This window comes from Protopterus annectens, chromosome 6.part1 (assembly GCF_019279795.1).
Source record: "Protopterus annectens isolate FY-2018-M chromosome 6.part1, PAN1.0, whole genome shotgun sequence".
In the NCBI taxonomy this organism is placed as follows: Eukaryota; Metazoa; Chordata; order Ceratodontiformes; family Protopteridae; genus Protopterus; species Protopterus annectens.
In genome coordinates this window covers 479,757,412-479,773,230 of record NC_056738.1, presented here as the reverse complement: position 1 = coordinate 479,773,230, position 15,819 = coordinate 479,757,412, and the positions used below count along the sequence as shown (strand labels likewise).

The window sequence follows — 15,819 nt, the reverse complement described above, 5'->3', positions numbered from 1 at the left end:
CTTTTCGAGCATGTCATCCCAGGCTGACAGACACAGGATCCCCTTTGAATGACACCACAAGCTTAGCCAATTGTTGAAACTGATAATTTTTTCTGTATACCGTGGTATTATTCTTGATGAGGGCAGGATGCTACTCGGGGTCAAGGTCATACCGGCCTGGGCTACATGATCAGAGAGCTCCTTCATGTTTCTTTTCATGTAGTCCAGGGAGGTACATCTCAGGTCATTCACACCAACATGGGCAATGACAGAGTCATATTTGTACTTGTTCTTTGGCATTTTATCCTTATAGCATAGCCACTGTATCTCTTCTGTAGAAAGTCTTTATCTGGATTATCTACATTCTATGGGTAAGATCCAGAGTGGTCTCTTTCACTGCGAATGAGCCTTGGTGTGGATGGTGACTCAGATGCCAAGCTGAGAAATGGATTAATCAGAAACAAAATGCATATTTCCCCGTTATTTCTACACTTGTATAACATTGGAATGAATAGTACAGGGAGCTGACAAATAGAGTGTAAATGCAGCACTGTGCACACTATATTACTAGAACCATGCTAAGAGTGGTTGCACAGAAGCACAGAGCAAAGAAGTGTGTGTCAACATGTGCTCTAAATAAGGAAAATGCAGTGTTTCAGGGAACTGGGGAGGATAGCTTAAATATATATATATATATATATATATATATATATATATATATATATATATATATATATATATATATCTTGGATAATCAAGCACATGCCACATTTTTATTGTGCTCTTAGTGGGGTTTAAATGTAGTGGATTGCGTAGTAGCCCATGTGCCTTACCTTCAAAGTGCACATGAAGTAGGAAGCTTAACAGGCTACATAGGGTAGCAGTCTGTGTTCAGTGAATTGCAGGAGTGCTTGATGTATAGGAGGTAACATGGCACATACCATTGTGGTGCACAACAGTACCAAACTTTGTGCCCTACCAAGGAATTGTGCACAAGCTGCTGGGAGAGCTTCACATTATGTTGATAATGCATAACATCTTGTTGGTAATGCTCTACATATGCCACATCTGGGTCCAGATGTAAGCAAATCAGTATTCCCTGACAGCCTTTGGACTTGAGCACTGTAGATGAACTGATGAACTCTTGAATTTATAATGCACTGCATGCTGACATAGACTTACATTTGGGAGCAGTGCTGCTCCAAGAAACATGCAGATAACAGCAGTATGCAATACTGTTAAAGCTAATGTGCATTCTTGCTCACAAATGTTCGTTTACATTTAAATTGGTGCTTGCAGTCTGAAAAAGCAGTCACTAAATGTGTCATTCTACCAAAGAAAGAAGCACTTACCATGCTGTACTAATGTCAGTTGCAGTAGTTTTATTAACTATGTAAAAGAGCTGGTCTATGAACTTTTTCCCTGCTAGAACTCAGGCCACAACAACAATGTACTAGTCAATCAGCATGTTTTTACTAAAGTAGGTTCCCTAGGGAAAAGCCACACAGACAATAGAAAGACATGCAGATTCTACATAGACTGTGACTGCAGTTCAGGAATGAACCCCAGTTTCTGTAGTAAATGGTGTATTTAATTTATTTAACCTCTTCACTGTTAGTAGCAGTAATGAATTTTGTGTTTGCTCAGCTCATATAAAGCTAGTAAATATACATTTCACTCCACTCCCTCTACATTTGTTGTTTGTCTTTTCAGCTTTTCCCGGTTAGGGGTCACCACAGTGGAACTCTGGTCTGCTAATAATTGGCAGTAGATTTTTTTTATGGTGCTGAGTTGCCAGCCCAACGCCCAACCTTCAACTAAGGCACGCCCATTCATGCATGTCTTTCGAATGCCACTCGACCACAGGGAGGACATGCAGACTCCACACAGAAGGCACTCCAGCCGAGAATCGAACAGGAGAACCTCTTGCTGTGAGGCAACAACGCTAGCGCTGCACCACCGCGGCTTATCCACTCCCTCTACAGTATTACTTCAAAATGCATTCATGAGCTCTGGCCTGACACAAGACCCTTGCTGACCTTGTTGCTAACATATATTCGCATACATAAGATGCCCTTCTCTTCCCTGCTATGTGTCTTGTCAATCAGACTAATTCTACCCAAGAAAACAACCTCAAAACCCTGTCTCATCAGTGTCCTCTTCTGTGGGAGAATACTAGAGATCTTTCTAAAACTCCATGTATGCCTCATCAGCTGCCAACCCCAATTACGCTCCCTTTCTCCCAAGAGGGAAGACTTGCCCATGTTTGTCTTGCTAGACCTTTTTGCACAAAAGCTACTTCATGGGTATGACTGAATTTCCTTCTGGCAATAGTAATTCTGCATGCCCTACATATGTGAAATAAATGTGAAATATGCATTGTTTTTCCATTTTCCATAATTTATCTAATAAAAAATATTGTTTCTATCATTCTTTAGCATTACAAATAGGTGTCTAACAGTACAATTAATCAGTTGTGGTTCAAATCACGCTGCAAATAACTGAAAGTAATCAGCAGAATGCTACAAAAAAATCGTATGTGGTACCTCTAGGCTGATGAGCAGTCTGCCTCTTATTTACAAGAATGAACACAATTCTAATCAACTGATTGCATCATCAGAAACATTTACAGAAAGCAAACAGTCAAGAAAATGCTCTTTGAACAGGGGGCAGCCAGAGGTCATGGAATCAGCAGAGTTACTTTAACTGTTGCATATTTATCTTCTGGATATTTGGAATAACACATTTGTTACAATTTGTTACAATTTGACTTCTTGTCCTTAGAGCAAGATGTTCATAATAAGTAGCAACATCAGAAATGCATTTTAGCATACTAATCTCTGTAAGGATGTACTGAAAATGTAAATGACATGCTTTGGCAGAATGAAAAGTAATACAAGAGCTAAAAATAATTAATCATTTTCAATTCTTTCCAGCCAAACAGCACAATCAAGTGGTATTTCATGTACTTTTGATCTGTTTTCCAGATAAGAATGATAAATGTAATGACATTCCTAGCCAACTGAGTCTTCTGTTTCAAGCTCTGGATGGCTTTCTCATGGTGGTTTTCCAAACAGGAGAGATAATTTTCCTTTCTGAAAATGTCACTAAACACTTGGGTCCCCCACAGGTATGTTGCAATATATAGTTGTCATGTCATGGTATAAAATTAAATAAAAATATGCATCATTGCTGGAGTGTAACCATTTGATGTGCTGAAGAGTCATAAGAGTTGAGTGAGTAAATAGAAATTCATTTTGAATGCTGCAACATTTAAACAGTAACCTCATATAAGTAGTATTCAGAATACAATGTTACTTTGTGGGTAAAATAATCTACTATTATCTCTAAAAGGTGAATCACTTTCTTTTTTGTCATGAATTCCCTACTGTGACAGACTCCATGTTTCTTAGGATCATAGGTAGATAAAAGGCAATCAATTATTAGTTCATTTTCATCCTAGCCAGAACACCTGGTATCAGGTATTATGTCATATTTCAAGCAGGGACACAAGATAAGATTGGGAGAAATTTGTGAGTGCCCAATCAATTGTCTAGGCTAGTTTTGAATGTAGCTGGGGCCCTGTTTTGCTTAATATGAGTTACTAGTTTATTCTATAGGTGGTGAATATGCTGAGCTATGAACCTAATTCACTATGGTATACTAATTTACTGATAGAGATGAAGGTCCTTTGTACATGTGTTTAAGGAGTCATTAGCTATACAAAGAAATAATATGTCTAGGAGGCTGAGGTCCTTCATGTCCCTAACAGTCAACAAAATAGTCTGTGGGAAATACAATACACAGAGATGGCAGCCAATGATCTGACTGACTAAGGAATTTGTTACCTGTAACTTTGTTAGTTAGGAATTCTGGGATCTGTCCAGTTGGGTGAGATGTTTTGATAGGCACATGCTGAAGGTGGCACTGTTTTCAACAGTGTTGCAGAGAATGCATGAATACAGTGGAAGGAGGACTCCTTTGTTTCTGAATGAGATGCCTGTGCTTATTAATTGAGCTAGAATAGAAAGATTTTTTTGACTACAGATGAGACACAATGATAAAGGATCGGGAGTCATAAACAGGGTTCCTGGATCTCTAATGATAGCACCACGCATAACAGTATGCACGGTATGTTGAGAAATCTGATATGATTAATTGCACTTCAACTCAAACCAAAACAAAATTCCTCTCCAAAAAACAAGTATGCACAGTTCCCCAATATACTAAAATCCTTCTAGGAAGAGATATACAGTCTAATCCTGGCCCCACCTATCACAATGAACACAAAGATAATTCTGTCCCACAGACTTCTGTAACACTTTTGTAACTCAACAACAGCCAATCTAATTTTTGCTGCAATAAATGTTAGAAGTGTAAGAAATAAAACTGTTGAACTACATTGCTGGATTACCCAACATAAACCTGAAGTTCTTGCTGTAACTGAAACTTGGCTTAAACCCAAAATAAACCTCCTGGTTATAATATCATCCATAATGACCGTATAAAGAGGAAAGGTGGTGGTATTGCTTTAATATTTCACAATACCTTCCACATTTCCCCTTACAGCAAACCAATACCAAAATTCAGTTCCTCTAACCAAGACCTACTACAAATCTACAAACCCAAGTCTAAATTTGGACACAACATGTATAGCTATCACCCCACTATTGCCTGGAATAGGCTCCCACTAGAAATCAGGACCCTTACATACCCTAAACAATTTAAGACAGCCACCAAAGAGCACTTTAAAAGTCACTGGCCCTGCCACTGCACTCCCCCTCCTTAACATCCCCTACTTCTCATACCTTAATCAACTTTCTGCCCTTAACTCACTCTTCTCATTAGCTCTCTCTAATCTTCCTTGACTACTCTTTTACTGTCTTCTAAAATCTATTAAGCAAATCGCCTCAGAGAAACATTCTACTGTAATTGTCTTGCCTTCATGCAACTACATTATGATAAAACTGGGTTTTTGTAACCACATACTGCAAAAACAATATTCATCTTAATGACGTATTTCTTTTTATGCATCTTGAAATAGTTATGCTATACTCCTGATTATTGACACTGTATAACATTGTGTTGCTACTTAATGCCTTGTAATAATCCTGTAACATTGCTGTTTAATGCTAATTTATAATGAAAATTGTATTGTTGGAGCTTTTCTCCCTGAGCCTCCACTGAAAAAGGGCTCTTCAGCTGAGTCGGACAATCCCGGCCAACAAATGTAAAATAAATAAATAAATAAAATAAAAAAAAATAAATATCCCTCCTGGCAACAATACACCTATACTGGAAGATACCCTACACTGGATATCCATAACATTTCCACAAGAAAAAAATGTTACTAGCTAAAATCCCAAATCCCTCTCTCATGAAAAAAGAAAATTTTAAGTTTTTTTTTCTTCATAATACAGCCATTGAAGTCACTTCTTATTGCAAACTATTAGGGGTGATAATGGATGATAATGTTACATTTCACCCGCATAAACAACATGACACTCTTGTCACTACTTATCTCCTCCCCGCTCTTCTTTATGGCTCTCCCATCCTGGTTTCACAAAATTAAAACTTGAACAATGCTATAACAAAGTTGCCAAATTTGCAGCACATGCCCCTTTCAGAACCCACCATTGTATAGGACTGAAAAGCCTAAATTGGTTAGCTCTGTCACATCAACTAACACATACACAACTTCTTACCACCTATAAAATTATCCAGCGTCCATCTGCATGTACAGCACTGAAAACATTCTACACAACTATGCACCCAGTCAGTCATTGTGATCCAGTGACCGAAGACTCCTAGCAAATCTGCTGGGCACTGTCTGTACTTTTACATAGTTGCTAAGACCTGGAACTTCTTACCTATATCCATCAAATCTATACCCTCCCTCCCATCTTTCAAAACCACTTGGAAAGACTTCCTAGCTAAAATCTGTCTCTGTTCTTGCTAATAACCAGGATAAACTGTATCCCTAAATGTGAACAAGTACCTTTTCATTCCTTATACCTCCTTACCTCCTTACTCTCCCTTCTTCACTTACTTATGGCTATGTAATTGTCTTCCCTGATTTTCTCTCTGTATGTAATTGTCTTCCCTGATTTTCTCTCTGTATGTAATTGTCTTCCCTGATTTTCTCTCTGTATGTAATTGTCTTCCCTGATTTTCTCTCTGTATGTAATTGTCTTCCCTGATTTTCTCTCTATATGTACCATAAGCCTGTTTTTCCCTCACTTCATATTGCAATTCCTATTTGTATTAGACTGACTTACATTTAATTTCTCACCAACTGTCTAACATTTCTCTAAAATATTACTTGATTGTCATATACCTTGTATTGATTCTTAACCATCATTTTTATATTACGTCCAATTTGTTCTAATTATTTAAACTGCAGATGTTTTTGTTTTATTTTTGAAGGTTGTAAAATTATTGTTCTTAAAATGCTTTGGAGCTTTTCTCCCTGGGCCTTCACTGAAAATGGGCTTCTAACCAGACTGACTTTCCCGGTAATCAATTGTCAATAAATAAATAAATAAATAAATTGTTTTTACCTAAAATGGACTAATGATTTGTAACCATTGCTCTTACACCAGTTATTTACACACTTCAGCCACTCCTTAAGTACTTTCACAGCAGTAGGTAGTCATCAATGAGTTTTATAAAGCAGAGACTCAGTATATATATATATATATATATATATATATATATATATATATATATATATATATATATATATATATATATATATATATATATATATATATATACTGGCTTGTAAATCACATAAATAAATGCCAAATAGGGAAGGACCCAGTGCCGAGTCTTCAATCATCCTGCTTGTGACATCTTTACTTTCTAAGGTGGTGCCTGCAACTCCAGTGACATGTTTGCCACACATAAACCAATCTGTTATCTATCTCACTACATATGGGTTGATGTTTAGGTTCACCAGTTTGTCAAAACATGTCTGCATGAGGGACAGCATAGAAAACCTTGACCTGGTCCAAGTATACCATATGCACAAACATCATCAAGTGTTTCATCCCCTTGAAGTTTACAAGGTTAAGAAGGCAGAACCACACTTTACAAAGACAAAATGATGTGGCTTTAGACCTTAGAGGTTATTAATGTCTAGAATTATGAAATCAGTAATGACACTTTTCATGGCTTAGAAAAGCTGGTGAGATTGATGGGTTTATAATTTCAGGATGGTTTTAGACATCATTTATACAAGGGCATCATAAACACTGTTCTTTAGGCTTTAGAAGCATTGCCTGATGGTTTAAAGAATTTTATTAGAGGTTCCAATAAGCCATACTTGGTGCTAATTATTAGGTTTGCTGGTAAATTATCATGGTCACAAGGAGATGCTTTCTTAGCTTTAGATAGGGCTGCTAGGACATGTTCCAAAGTGGTCTTGGAGGTGTATTTACTGAGGAGCAGTTTTAACAATAAATGAGGTGAAGTTGGCTAGTATATAATGTTATTTTATGGGATCAGAACGGGGGGTATCATCATGGATCACTCCAGAACATTGTGGGGTGTTGTTTCTTAACTTTCTAATGTAGTTATAGAAGGACTTGCAATAACATGAGGGTTGAACCCATTATTAAGACCCAGACAACCTGGGATCAATTAGAAACACAAGTAGTGGAAAAAATGATGAGGGAGATAGGGAGGGGGTTGCTGATGCTGACTTACCCACTGTAGTGTGATGGAATCTGCCTGAACTGCTGCATAACTGGATCCTAATGAGGCAGGAGAGAAGGTAAGCAGCAACTGGGCTGAGATATCAGTTCTCACCCAACTGTCTGTCGCACAGTAGCCACACTCAGCAGGACCATGGAACCATGCATGCACCGTGGAACAGTGTTGTGGAAGAACAGACACCAGACTGCTGCTGCAGGGAGCAGCACAGAGGCCAGGATAAAAACAGAAATGACCCTTTATGACTGCCTGGAAGAAAGCCTACTTCACTACCTGGTTCTCTCCCCTAAGCTCCACCTGTGATCACTTGGCTCCTTCTCCTCATAAGCACTTTGAAAGTAAGAGAGCTGAGAAGCATTGTGGCCTGGCTTTCCATGTGTAACCATTGGCAGGTGTTTAGCAGCTCAGCATGGTGGGGGTCTGCTATTTACTATCGGAATAAATTTGAACATTTTACTTTCTGTGTTTCAGTGTTAGTGCTTGACTGCAAACATAGAAGGGGGAGTATATTCTATTTTAGGAATCAGAACATTTCCAGCAATGGACTGATGTGAAACTGGAGAGAGGGGGTGGGAAATTCAATAGCAAAACTTCAGTCGAGTGAACATCTTGTTAACAACTGTGTCAGTGTGCAAGGTGAAAGACAGGCTGCAGTCACGCAGTACTTTTAGGAAATTTTATTGAGTGACATTTGGAATAAAGGGCTTGTTGTTCCTCAGTATAATTGGTGGGAGCGTATGAGTTTATGAGACATTCTGAACATTTGGAGAGGAAGGAAAATCAGCTTGTTAAGGCTGCGGTATGCTTTACAGCATACATTTACAATTCCATTTGATGTGTCCCAATGTAGTCTTTGGAATTTTGTAAAACTAAATGACACAGATTAAAAAGAAAAGCACTTCCAATGACAGCCTCAAGTCTTCAGTGCAGTAATGGCATCTCCATACAAGTAAACCCTCATATGTTGCAGCCAGATACTGACACCTCTGCAGATCCCAGTACCTCTCTTACAGTTCCAGAGCTTTAATTTATCTGCCCTCCCTTTTCTTTTACTCCATGCAGGAGAAGTCGACTTTGGATGATAATTATGTCTTCTGGAGACAATATAGTGCAGGCTTGTCAGGTAAACGTCCCATCCCTGCGGTAATGTTCCATGCCAACAATTTAAGGTCTGTGATGAGCAATCTAAAGGAAAAGCAATCAAAAAGAAATTCAGGAGAAAAGGAAGACTGATAAGTAATTGAGAGGCCATGTAAACTCTAGTGAAATATTTCAGGCAAGCAAACATGGATTGACCAGATACATCATCTAGCACTGATTCTCTTTCATCTTCTATTTTTTTAATCTAAAACCATTCCTTATCTTTTTGCAGAAAACATGCTAGACAAAGGAAAAATTTGAGACCCCCCCCCCAAATATCCATTCAAGGAAAGACTACCTACACCTCTCAGATATAGATTTTTTTTTTGCCTTTCCTGGCATGTTCTGCTGCCCATCAGCACTTTTCTTCGGTCACTGAATTGTTCCATTTTGTCCCCTACAACCATTTGAGGTGAGGGTCAGCTTGAATAGGGAGAGAGTGTTATACTGCCAGCAGGTGAGTTTTATACCCTACCTCCTCTATGCCAGTTACAGTCTCACAGAGGCATTAGTTTGTTAGGTGAACATCCCCGTCCCCATGGTGATGTGCCTATCTTGGAGCCCTACCCTCAAGAAGCATGCCATGCTTAATCTCTGCTGTAGCATGTTGCCTTCTGTGCAGCTCTGCCTCCTCTAACTTGACATGCATGCCGCTGTGTTCTGGAATACAGTTTGTATCCTTCCCCCCATAGGTTCATAGGTACATAGGTAGGTACTAGGCTATTGGTCCAAGGGCCTAAGTAAGCCTAGCCAACAAGGTTCCTTGGCTTATGCCACCCAAGAAAGTTATTTTCCTGTTCTCCTGTTGAGCAGAGCCATAGAAGTGATCCCCGGGGTGTATTTCCTATTTCCCATCCACTCATCAAGATTTTTCTTGAAGAGTGCTAATGAGGAACTTTGCTTGACATAGATGGGTAGCTTGTTCCAGAGTATGGAAAGTCTCTAGGACAGGAATCTATCCCTCCAGCATGTTCTGTTTATTGTGGTGACAAGGTTTAGGTCCCTAGAGCATGTAGCTCAGAGGGATTGGGATTTCTTTAGGTGCAGCATGTCCAACAGCTCTGGGTTTGACATAGCTTTATCTGTTAGGCAAAGATCACCTCAGAGTAGGCGATATGCTATGGAGTAAATCTGGAGTTTTTTGAGACGGTCAGTGTAGGGCATCTGTTTGAGGCCAGTAATCCTCTTTGTGAGGTACTTCTGTGGCCTTTCCAGCTGCTGCAGATGTCTTGTGGGGTACATTCCAAAAGGGGCGTTGTAATCTATAATGGGTCTAATGAATGTCGAGTAGAGGGGAACAATGACCTCTTTTTCCCCTGGATGAGAACCCTTTTGTGATGAGGTGTGCCATGTAGAAGGGTTTCCTGACTACTGTGGCAATGTGATTATCAAAGGAGAGACTACTGTCCACCTGGGTCCCAAGGTCTCTTATCACACATTTGGCATTAAGTAGACTGCCGCCTATGTGGAAGTTCATGGGTACAGATGGGATGACAGTGCACTTTTTGGCATTGAGTTTGAGGCCATGGCTCTGACACCAGGCATCTGTCTCAGTGAGGCCCTTCTGTAGGATGTCCACATTATGTGGGGACTTGACTATGGCTCCTAGTTTGCAGTCATCTGCAGACTTCATTAGCCAAAGGCCTTCTCTGTTAGCCTGTACTTCAGAGAAGTAGATACCAAACAGGAGAGGTCCCAGGACTGAACCCTGTGGTACTCCACTTGTCACTGGTTTGAAGTCAGATTTGGAGTCTGCAACTTTTACAGTGTGGGTTCTGTTATAGTGAACCACTTGGCAACCCATCTTGTGATGTAAGGATTTATACCTAGTTTAGTGAGTTTATCTATAATTCCAGAATGGGAGATGGTGTCGAAACCCTTGGCGAGGTCAAGATAAGCTGTGTAAACCACCTTACCCTCATATACAGCTTTGGTGACTGCCTCAAAGAAGTTGATCAGTTTCAGGAGGCATGATCTGCGTTTCACAAACCCAAACTGGGTGGGGTCCAGAGTTTGGAGGTTACCAATGTCCTTGTTTATGAGTTCCATGATGATACGTTCCATGGCTTTACAGACCAGGCTCATCAGTCTAATAGGGCGATAGTTCCCAGGATCAGTGGTGACTCCCCCTTTGTGGAGTGGGATAACTGTTTCTGTGCGCCATTCAGTGAGCACAAAGCATGATGTGAGGCTATGATTGAACATGGTGCTTAGGTGGGGAGCCAGTTCGTTCTGATGTTCGTGTAAAATGCAGCCTGGGATGTTGTCAAATCCCATGGATGCTGTGTTTTTGGCTTTAGAGAGTGCAGCTTTTACCTATGTAGTTGTGATTACAGGGACTCTGCATTCTTCCTGTATAGATATGGGCCCTTTAGGGGTGACAGGGGGGTAAAGTTACCACTGAACCTATCTGCCAGGATGCTGACAATATCAGTTGGTTCTGTAATTTCCGTGCCATTGTGCTGTAACTCATAGCAGATCTGGGTGTTGCCATTGAGATTCCTGACATAGCTATAGAATGCTTTGTGGTTGTCCTTAGAATCAGTGGTGATTTTGTTTTCATAGCTAGCTTTGGAGGATCTTATAAGGGATCTTAGCTTCTTACTGAGGCTGACCAGGGAGCTCCTCCACTCATGGGATTTTACTCTGTTTTGCAAAAGTTTCTTCCTTCTGTTGTAGAGATTGTTTATGGCAGGGGATTACCAGATCGGCTTCCTTTTTTTGGAGGATAACATTTTGGTTCTGTTTGGGATAGCACGATACATGCACTCATATAAGTGCTTATAGAGTGCATTTGTGTAGGATTCAGCAGTTGTGACTGTATTGTCCATCTGCATGGGTGTCATGAAGATCGCCACTTCTGTCTTAAGAAGCATGAAGTTGGCTTTGGAGAAATTTTTTACCATGGTTTCTTTAATGGGGGTGGCTGCCAGACTGACTCTTTGTATTCCAAAATGTTGTCCAAATCCCCACCCTTGTTTTGTGTACTATACCTTATCAGTAACAAAGAAGATAAACTTCTTAAAATTCATATAAGAGGTGTGATGTCTGTATAGGGCATTTGTTAATCTATTTTGCTTGATGTCATATATATGTACCCTTTTCCTATCTTTTAACTTCTTGTTAGTTTTACCAGTATAGAAAGCTGGACAGGAGATGCATGTGGCCAAATACACCACCTTTGTAGTATCACAGTTGCATCTATTGGGACAGGACAAACTTCTCTCACAACTGCTCACCATCACATATTGTCCATCATTTATAAATTGGCAAAATTTACACTTACCACAGGGCTTCATACAGTTAACTCTTTCCACTTGTTTAATCTCCACATAGTCCCTCTGCAATATATTTTTCAGGCATGGCCCTTAGTTAAAAACTATCCTAGGGTGGACACCCAATTTTTCCCTCAACTCATCCGTAAATATGGTAGCGCATGTATGCTGGATGGCATTAAAGTATCTGGACACGTCCCTATAGTAAAGTAGAACCAAAGATATAACCATGTCCTTATCTGTCTGTTATTAGTGGCAGCTATAATTAATAGTCCATGATCTCATTCCTCACCTGAGGAATATAATAGGGGAAAAATCTACCTCTCCAATCCTCAAACATTTTGGGGTAATTCTTCCCCCTAAACATGAGAATTAAATTGTCAATTTTGTTAACAAAATTGCTATCATCACTAATTATTCTCGATAGCTGTACCACCTGCTCTTTTACAATACCCTTTTTTGACAAAATGGTTGACAACTCTCATTATGAAAGAAAGAATTAGCAAATGTTTTTTATGAAATATTGTTGAAGTATAAATACATGCCAAAATGTTCTTACTCAAAATAATGCCCAAGTAATTGATACTAGTGAAATCAACATGATATGTAATTTTAGAAAACTAGTAAAATTCTCTAGAAATTATTTAAAATCCAGCCATTGATCCATATTACCTTTCCTTAATATTAAAGTGTGGTCCAAATATCTGAAATAGGCATGAATCAAGGGGTAATACATAGACAGAAATATAAATGTATCCTCCCAACAAGCCAAATATGCATTAGCATAAAAGGGAGAACAAGATGCCGCCATAGCAATTTCAGATTACCTGTTGGAAATATTTCTCTTCAAAGTAAATGTAATTGTTGTACAAAACCATATCTAAACATGTCTCAATAACTTTTGTCTCACTTACAGAGACACTATCAAATGTCATTAACAATTTTGAGAAACTTTTCATGCCCTCTTCACAGGGGAATCACTGTAAAAAGATTCACTGTGTCGATGGTAATGATAATGACAGTGTCATTAAAGGGAACAGTGGCCAATCTCTCCAGCAACTGCCAAAAGTCTCTGAGTGAGGTTTGGTATTCAATAAGGCCTTACATTTTCTATCAATAAATATGGCCAGGATTCAGTTTTAGAGCCCTTCCCAGATGTAATTGGTCTAAACGATGGACCAATGTGACATTTGTGCATCTTTGAAATCCCAAAAATAGATGGGATTATGGGCTTGGCCACTTTAACAAAATCAAGTATATCAATGTTCAGAATTCCTTGATACACCAAATCCATCAATAACAAATAAATTTTAGCATATGCAATATTAATCTCACACCTAGAGGCTCTCCTCTGCACAGACTTGTCAGATAAAAGGTCTAAAATTTTAATAGAATAGTTAAAACTGTTGATTAAAACAACTCTCACTCCATTATCAGGTTTCATCATCCATATACTCCTATTATTTCTCAACTGGTTTAAAAATTCCCTTTCGTGGCACATACGATTATTGATAACCCTACTTCTGTATGAGTGCATATTTCTGCATTGCTCCTCACAGACTCTTTCAAATGCAGCTACTAATGAGTTAGGAGAAGGCAAAATACACTTCTTTTCATTCATTTTAAATCACCATTATTGACAATTTCTTCAGGTAAAAACAACCTTAAATTTAAACTCCTAGTGAACAATTTCAACTGAATTAAAACGTTGGCAATATCCATTTTAACTTCAGAAACAAAATTAAATAATTTTTTGAATAATGTCAAAAAAAATCAGCAAAAACTTAAACTAGATTAATTAAATACTTTAAAATGTTCAGGTTTAAATGTCTAGCCTTATTGCAGATGTCAGTTGTCTTTGCCTCTGCTAAATGCTTGAATTTCTATTATTATCATATTAAAAAGAAGGCTTCTGTTTATTAACTTTTTTAATATATATGTATCATTTTCAGTACAACATGCAGAATTTTAAATTTTATATTTATGTTTGATTTGTAATCCATTCATTGTTGTTATTGAAATGAATTGACCCTTCAGTATTAACTTGTTTCTTAATGTTTTACAGGGTTGTTATTCATTATTTAATTGTCCAAGAGCTTGGCATTTTATTGGTGGGATCTTAAATAAATTGTAAGGGTGTTTTCTGAGACAATTACTCTGATGAAGTTCCAGTTAACACACAGGGAAAAAGTGCTCAGTTGATGTGATGACTGCTTGTGGTGGATTTTTTTGTCCTTATACTGGGTGTTTGTAGAGCCACTGATTTTGTGAAGAAATGGGAGATAAAATAGAACTGTTTTTTGTGGCTCAGAAAGAGAGACATGGGTCACCTGTCAGCATCCTGTAGGCTACTCAATATAAGGAGGGTCATGCTAACCTATCTGGGTAGTTGAAGAAGTTAAGACTTTTAATTTTCTTGGTTACAAATTTTTGGGGACTTTTCGGTTGAGTGATATACATGGGCTTGTACATACCAAGGAGGACAATGTATTCAATGATGGGTTTGATAAGGAAGACTTCTTTGAATTTTGAGGATATTTCCTGGGAAATTAACTGGGCCACATAAAGGATTTCCTAACTATGGTGGAAACACGATTATCAAATGAGAGACAGTTATCCCCATAAATACCTAGGTCTCTTAAAACTGTAGTTGTTTGAAGAGGAGTACCATTTATAACATACAAGGCGGGAGTGAATTTTCTACCAAATGCTGCTGTGCTGCACTTTTTTCATTTAGTTTGAGAATGTTTTTAATATTTCATGCATTTGCAAATTGCAGCTCATGTTAGAGCTGCTTTGTATCAGTGGATAAGCAGATAACAGTACTCAGTTTGCAAACTTGGTCAACTACAATTTAGAAATGATGAAAATAAACTGCACAGCAACGTATATGGTCAGAAACCTTAATAATCACAGAAAAAAGTAGTAGGGTTAGCACTTTCATGACTCACAGGTTGCTTCATCAGACCATTTAATACAAACTAAAAACATCTTATATAACAACATCATGATGTCAGCTGATGCAATTATCTATTTAAAGAAGAACATTCCACAAACTATTATGAACTGATAAAATGCTATAACCTATAAAAAATACATATGTATATATCTAAAACATCTTAAAACATCCATAAGATTTAATAAAACACTAAAAAAGTGACAATATTATCATATAAATTATTATAAAAATAGTTATTTATGTTTTAAGGGATGTGCTTTCAAGAAGGGTTTTAATGAAAACATACTATTCAGGCCTGGAGGTTTCTCTGCATTAAGCAAGAGAATCCATCTCTGTTCAGCAGCCTCTGTCCAATTCTCCAGGTCACTTCCTCTAATATTATCATCAATAATCTGTAATATTAAAAATTTAAATATATGTGTAGAATCTGTCTGTACTACATGGGTAGCTAGAACATTCGTTTCTTTTTAATTTTTAATATCTCTAATGTGTTCTAGGATTCTTTCCTTAAAACACCTGTTTGCTTTTCCCACATAATAAACATGACATTTCTCACAAAATGAGAAGTAAACAATATTTGCAGTTCTACAGTCTGCATAATGATGCAAAGAAATATTAAAATTACAAAAGGGATTCCATAAATAGCATTCCTGTATATATATGACTGCATGCTGAGCATTTCCTACATGGAAAAGTACTTGTCTTCATAGAAAATCCATTGACAGTAGAATTAAATTTATTACAGAAATG

At 38.1% G+C, this 15,819-nt stretch overlaps 1 protein-coding gene across 1 annotated transcript in view; it reads left to right on the top strand.

Annotated features, from left to right (window-relative positions):
- The window catches only part of LOC122805642 (hypoxia-inducible factor 1-alpha-like), a 515,864-nt gene that overhangs the window by 281,148 nt on the left and 218,897 nt on the right, over positions 1 to 15,819 (top strand). The window contains exon 3 of the mRNA XM_044075934.1: positions 2,967 to 3,109. Within this exon, the coding sequence (XP_043931869.1) occupies positions 2,967 to 3,109 (143 nt within the window). The remainder of the gene's footprint in view (positions 1 to 2,966; positions 3,110 to 15,819) is intronic.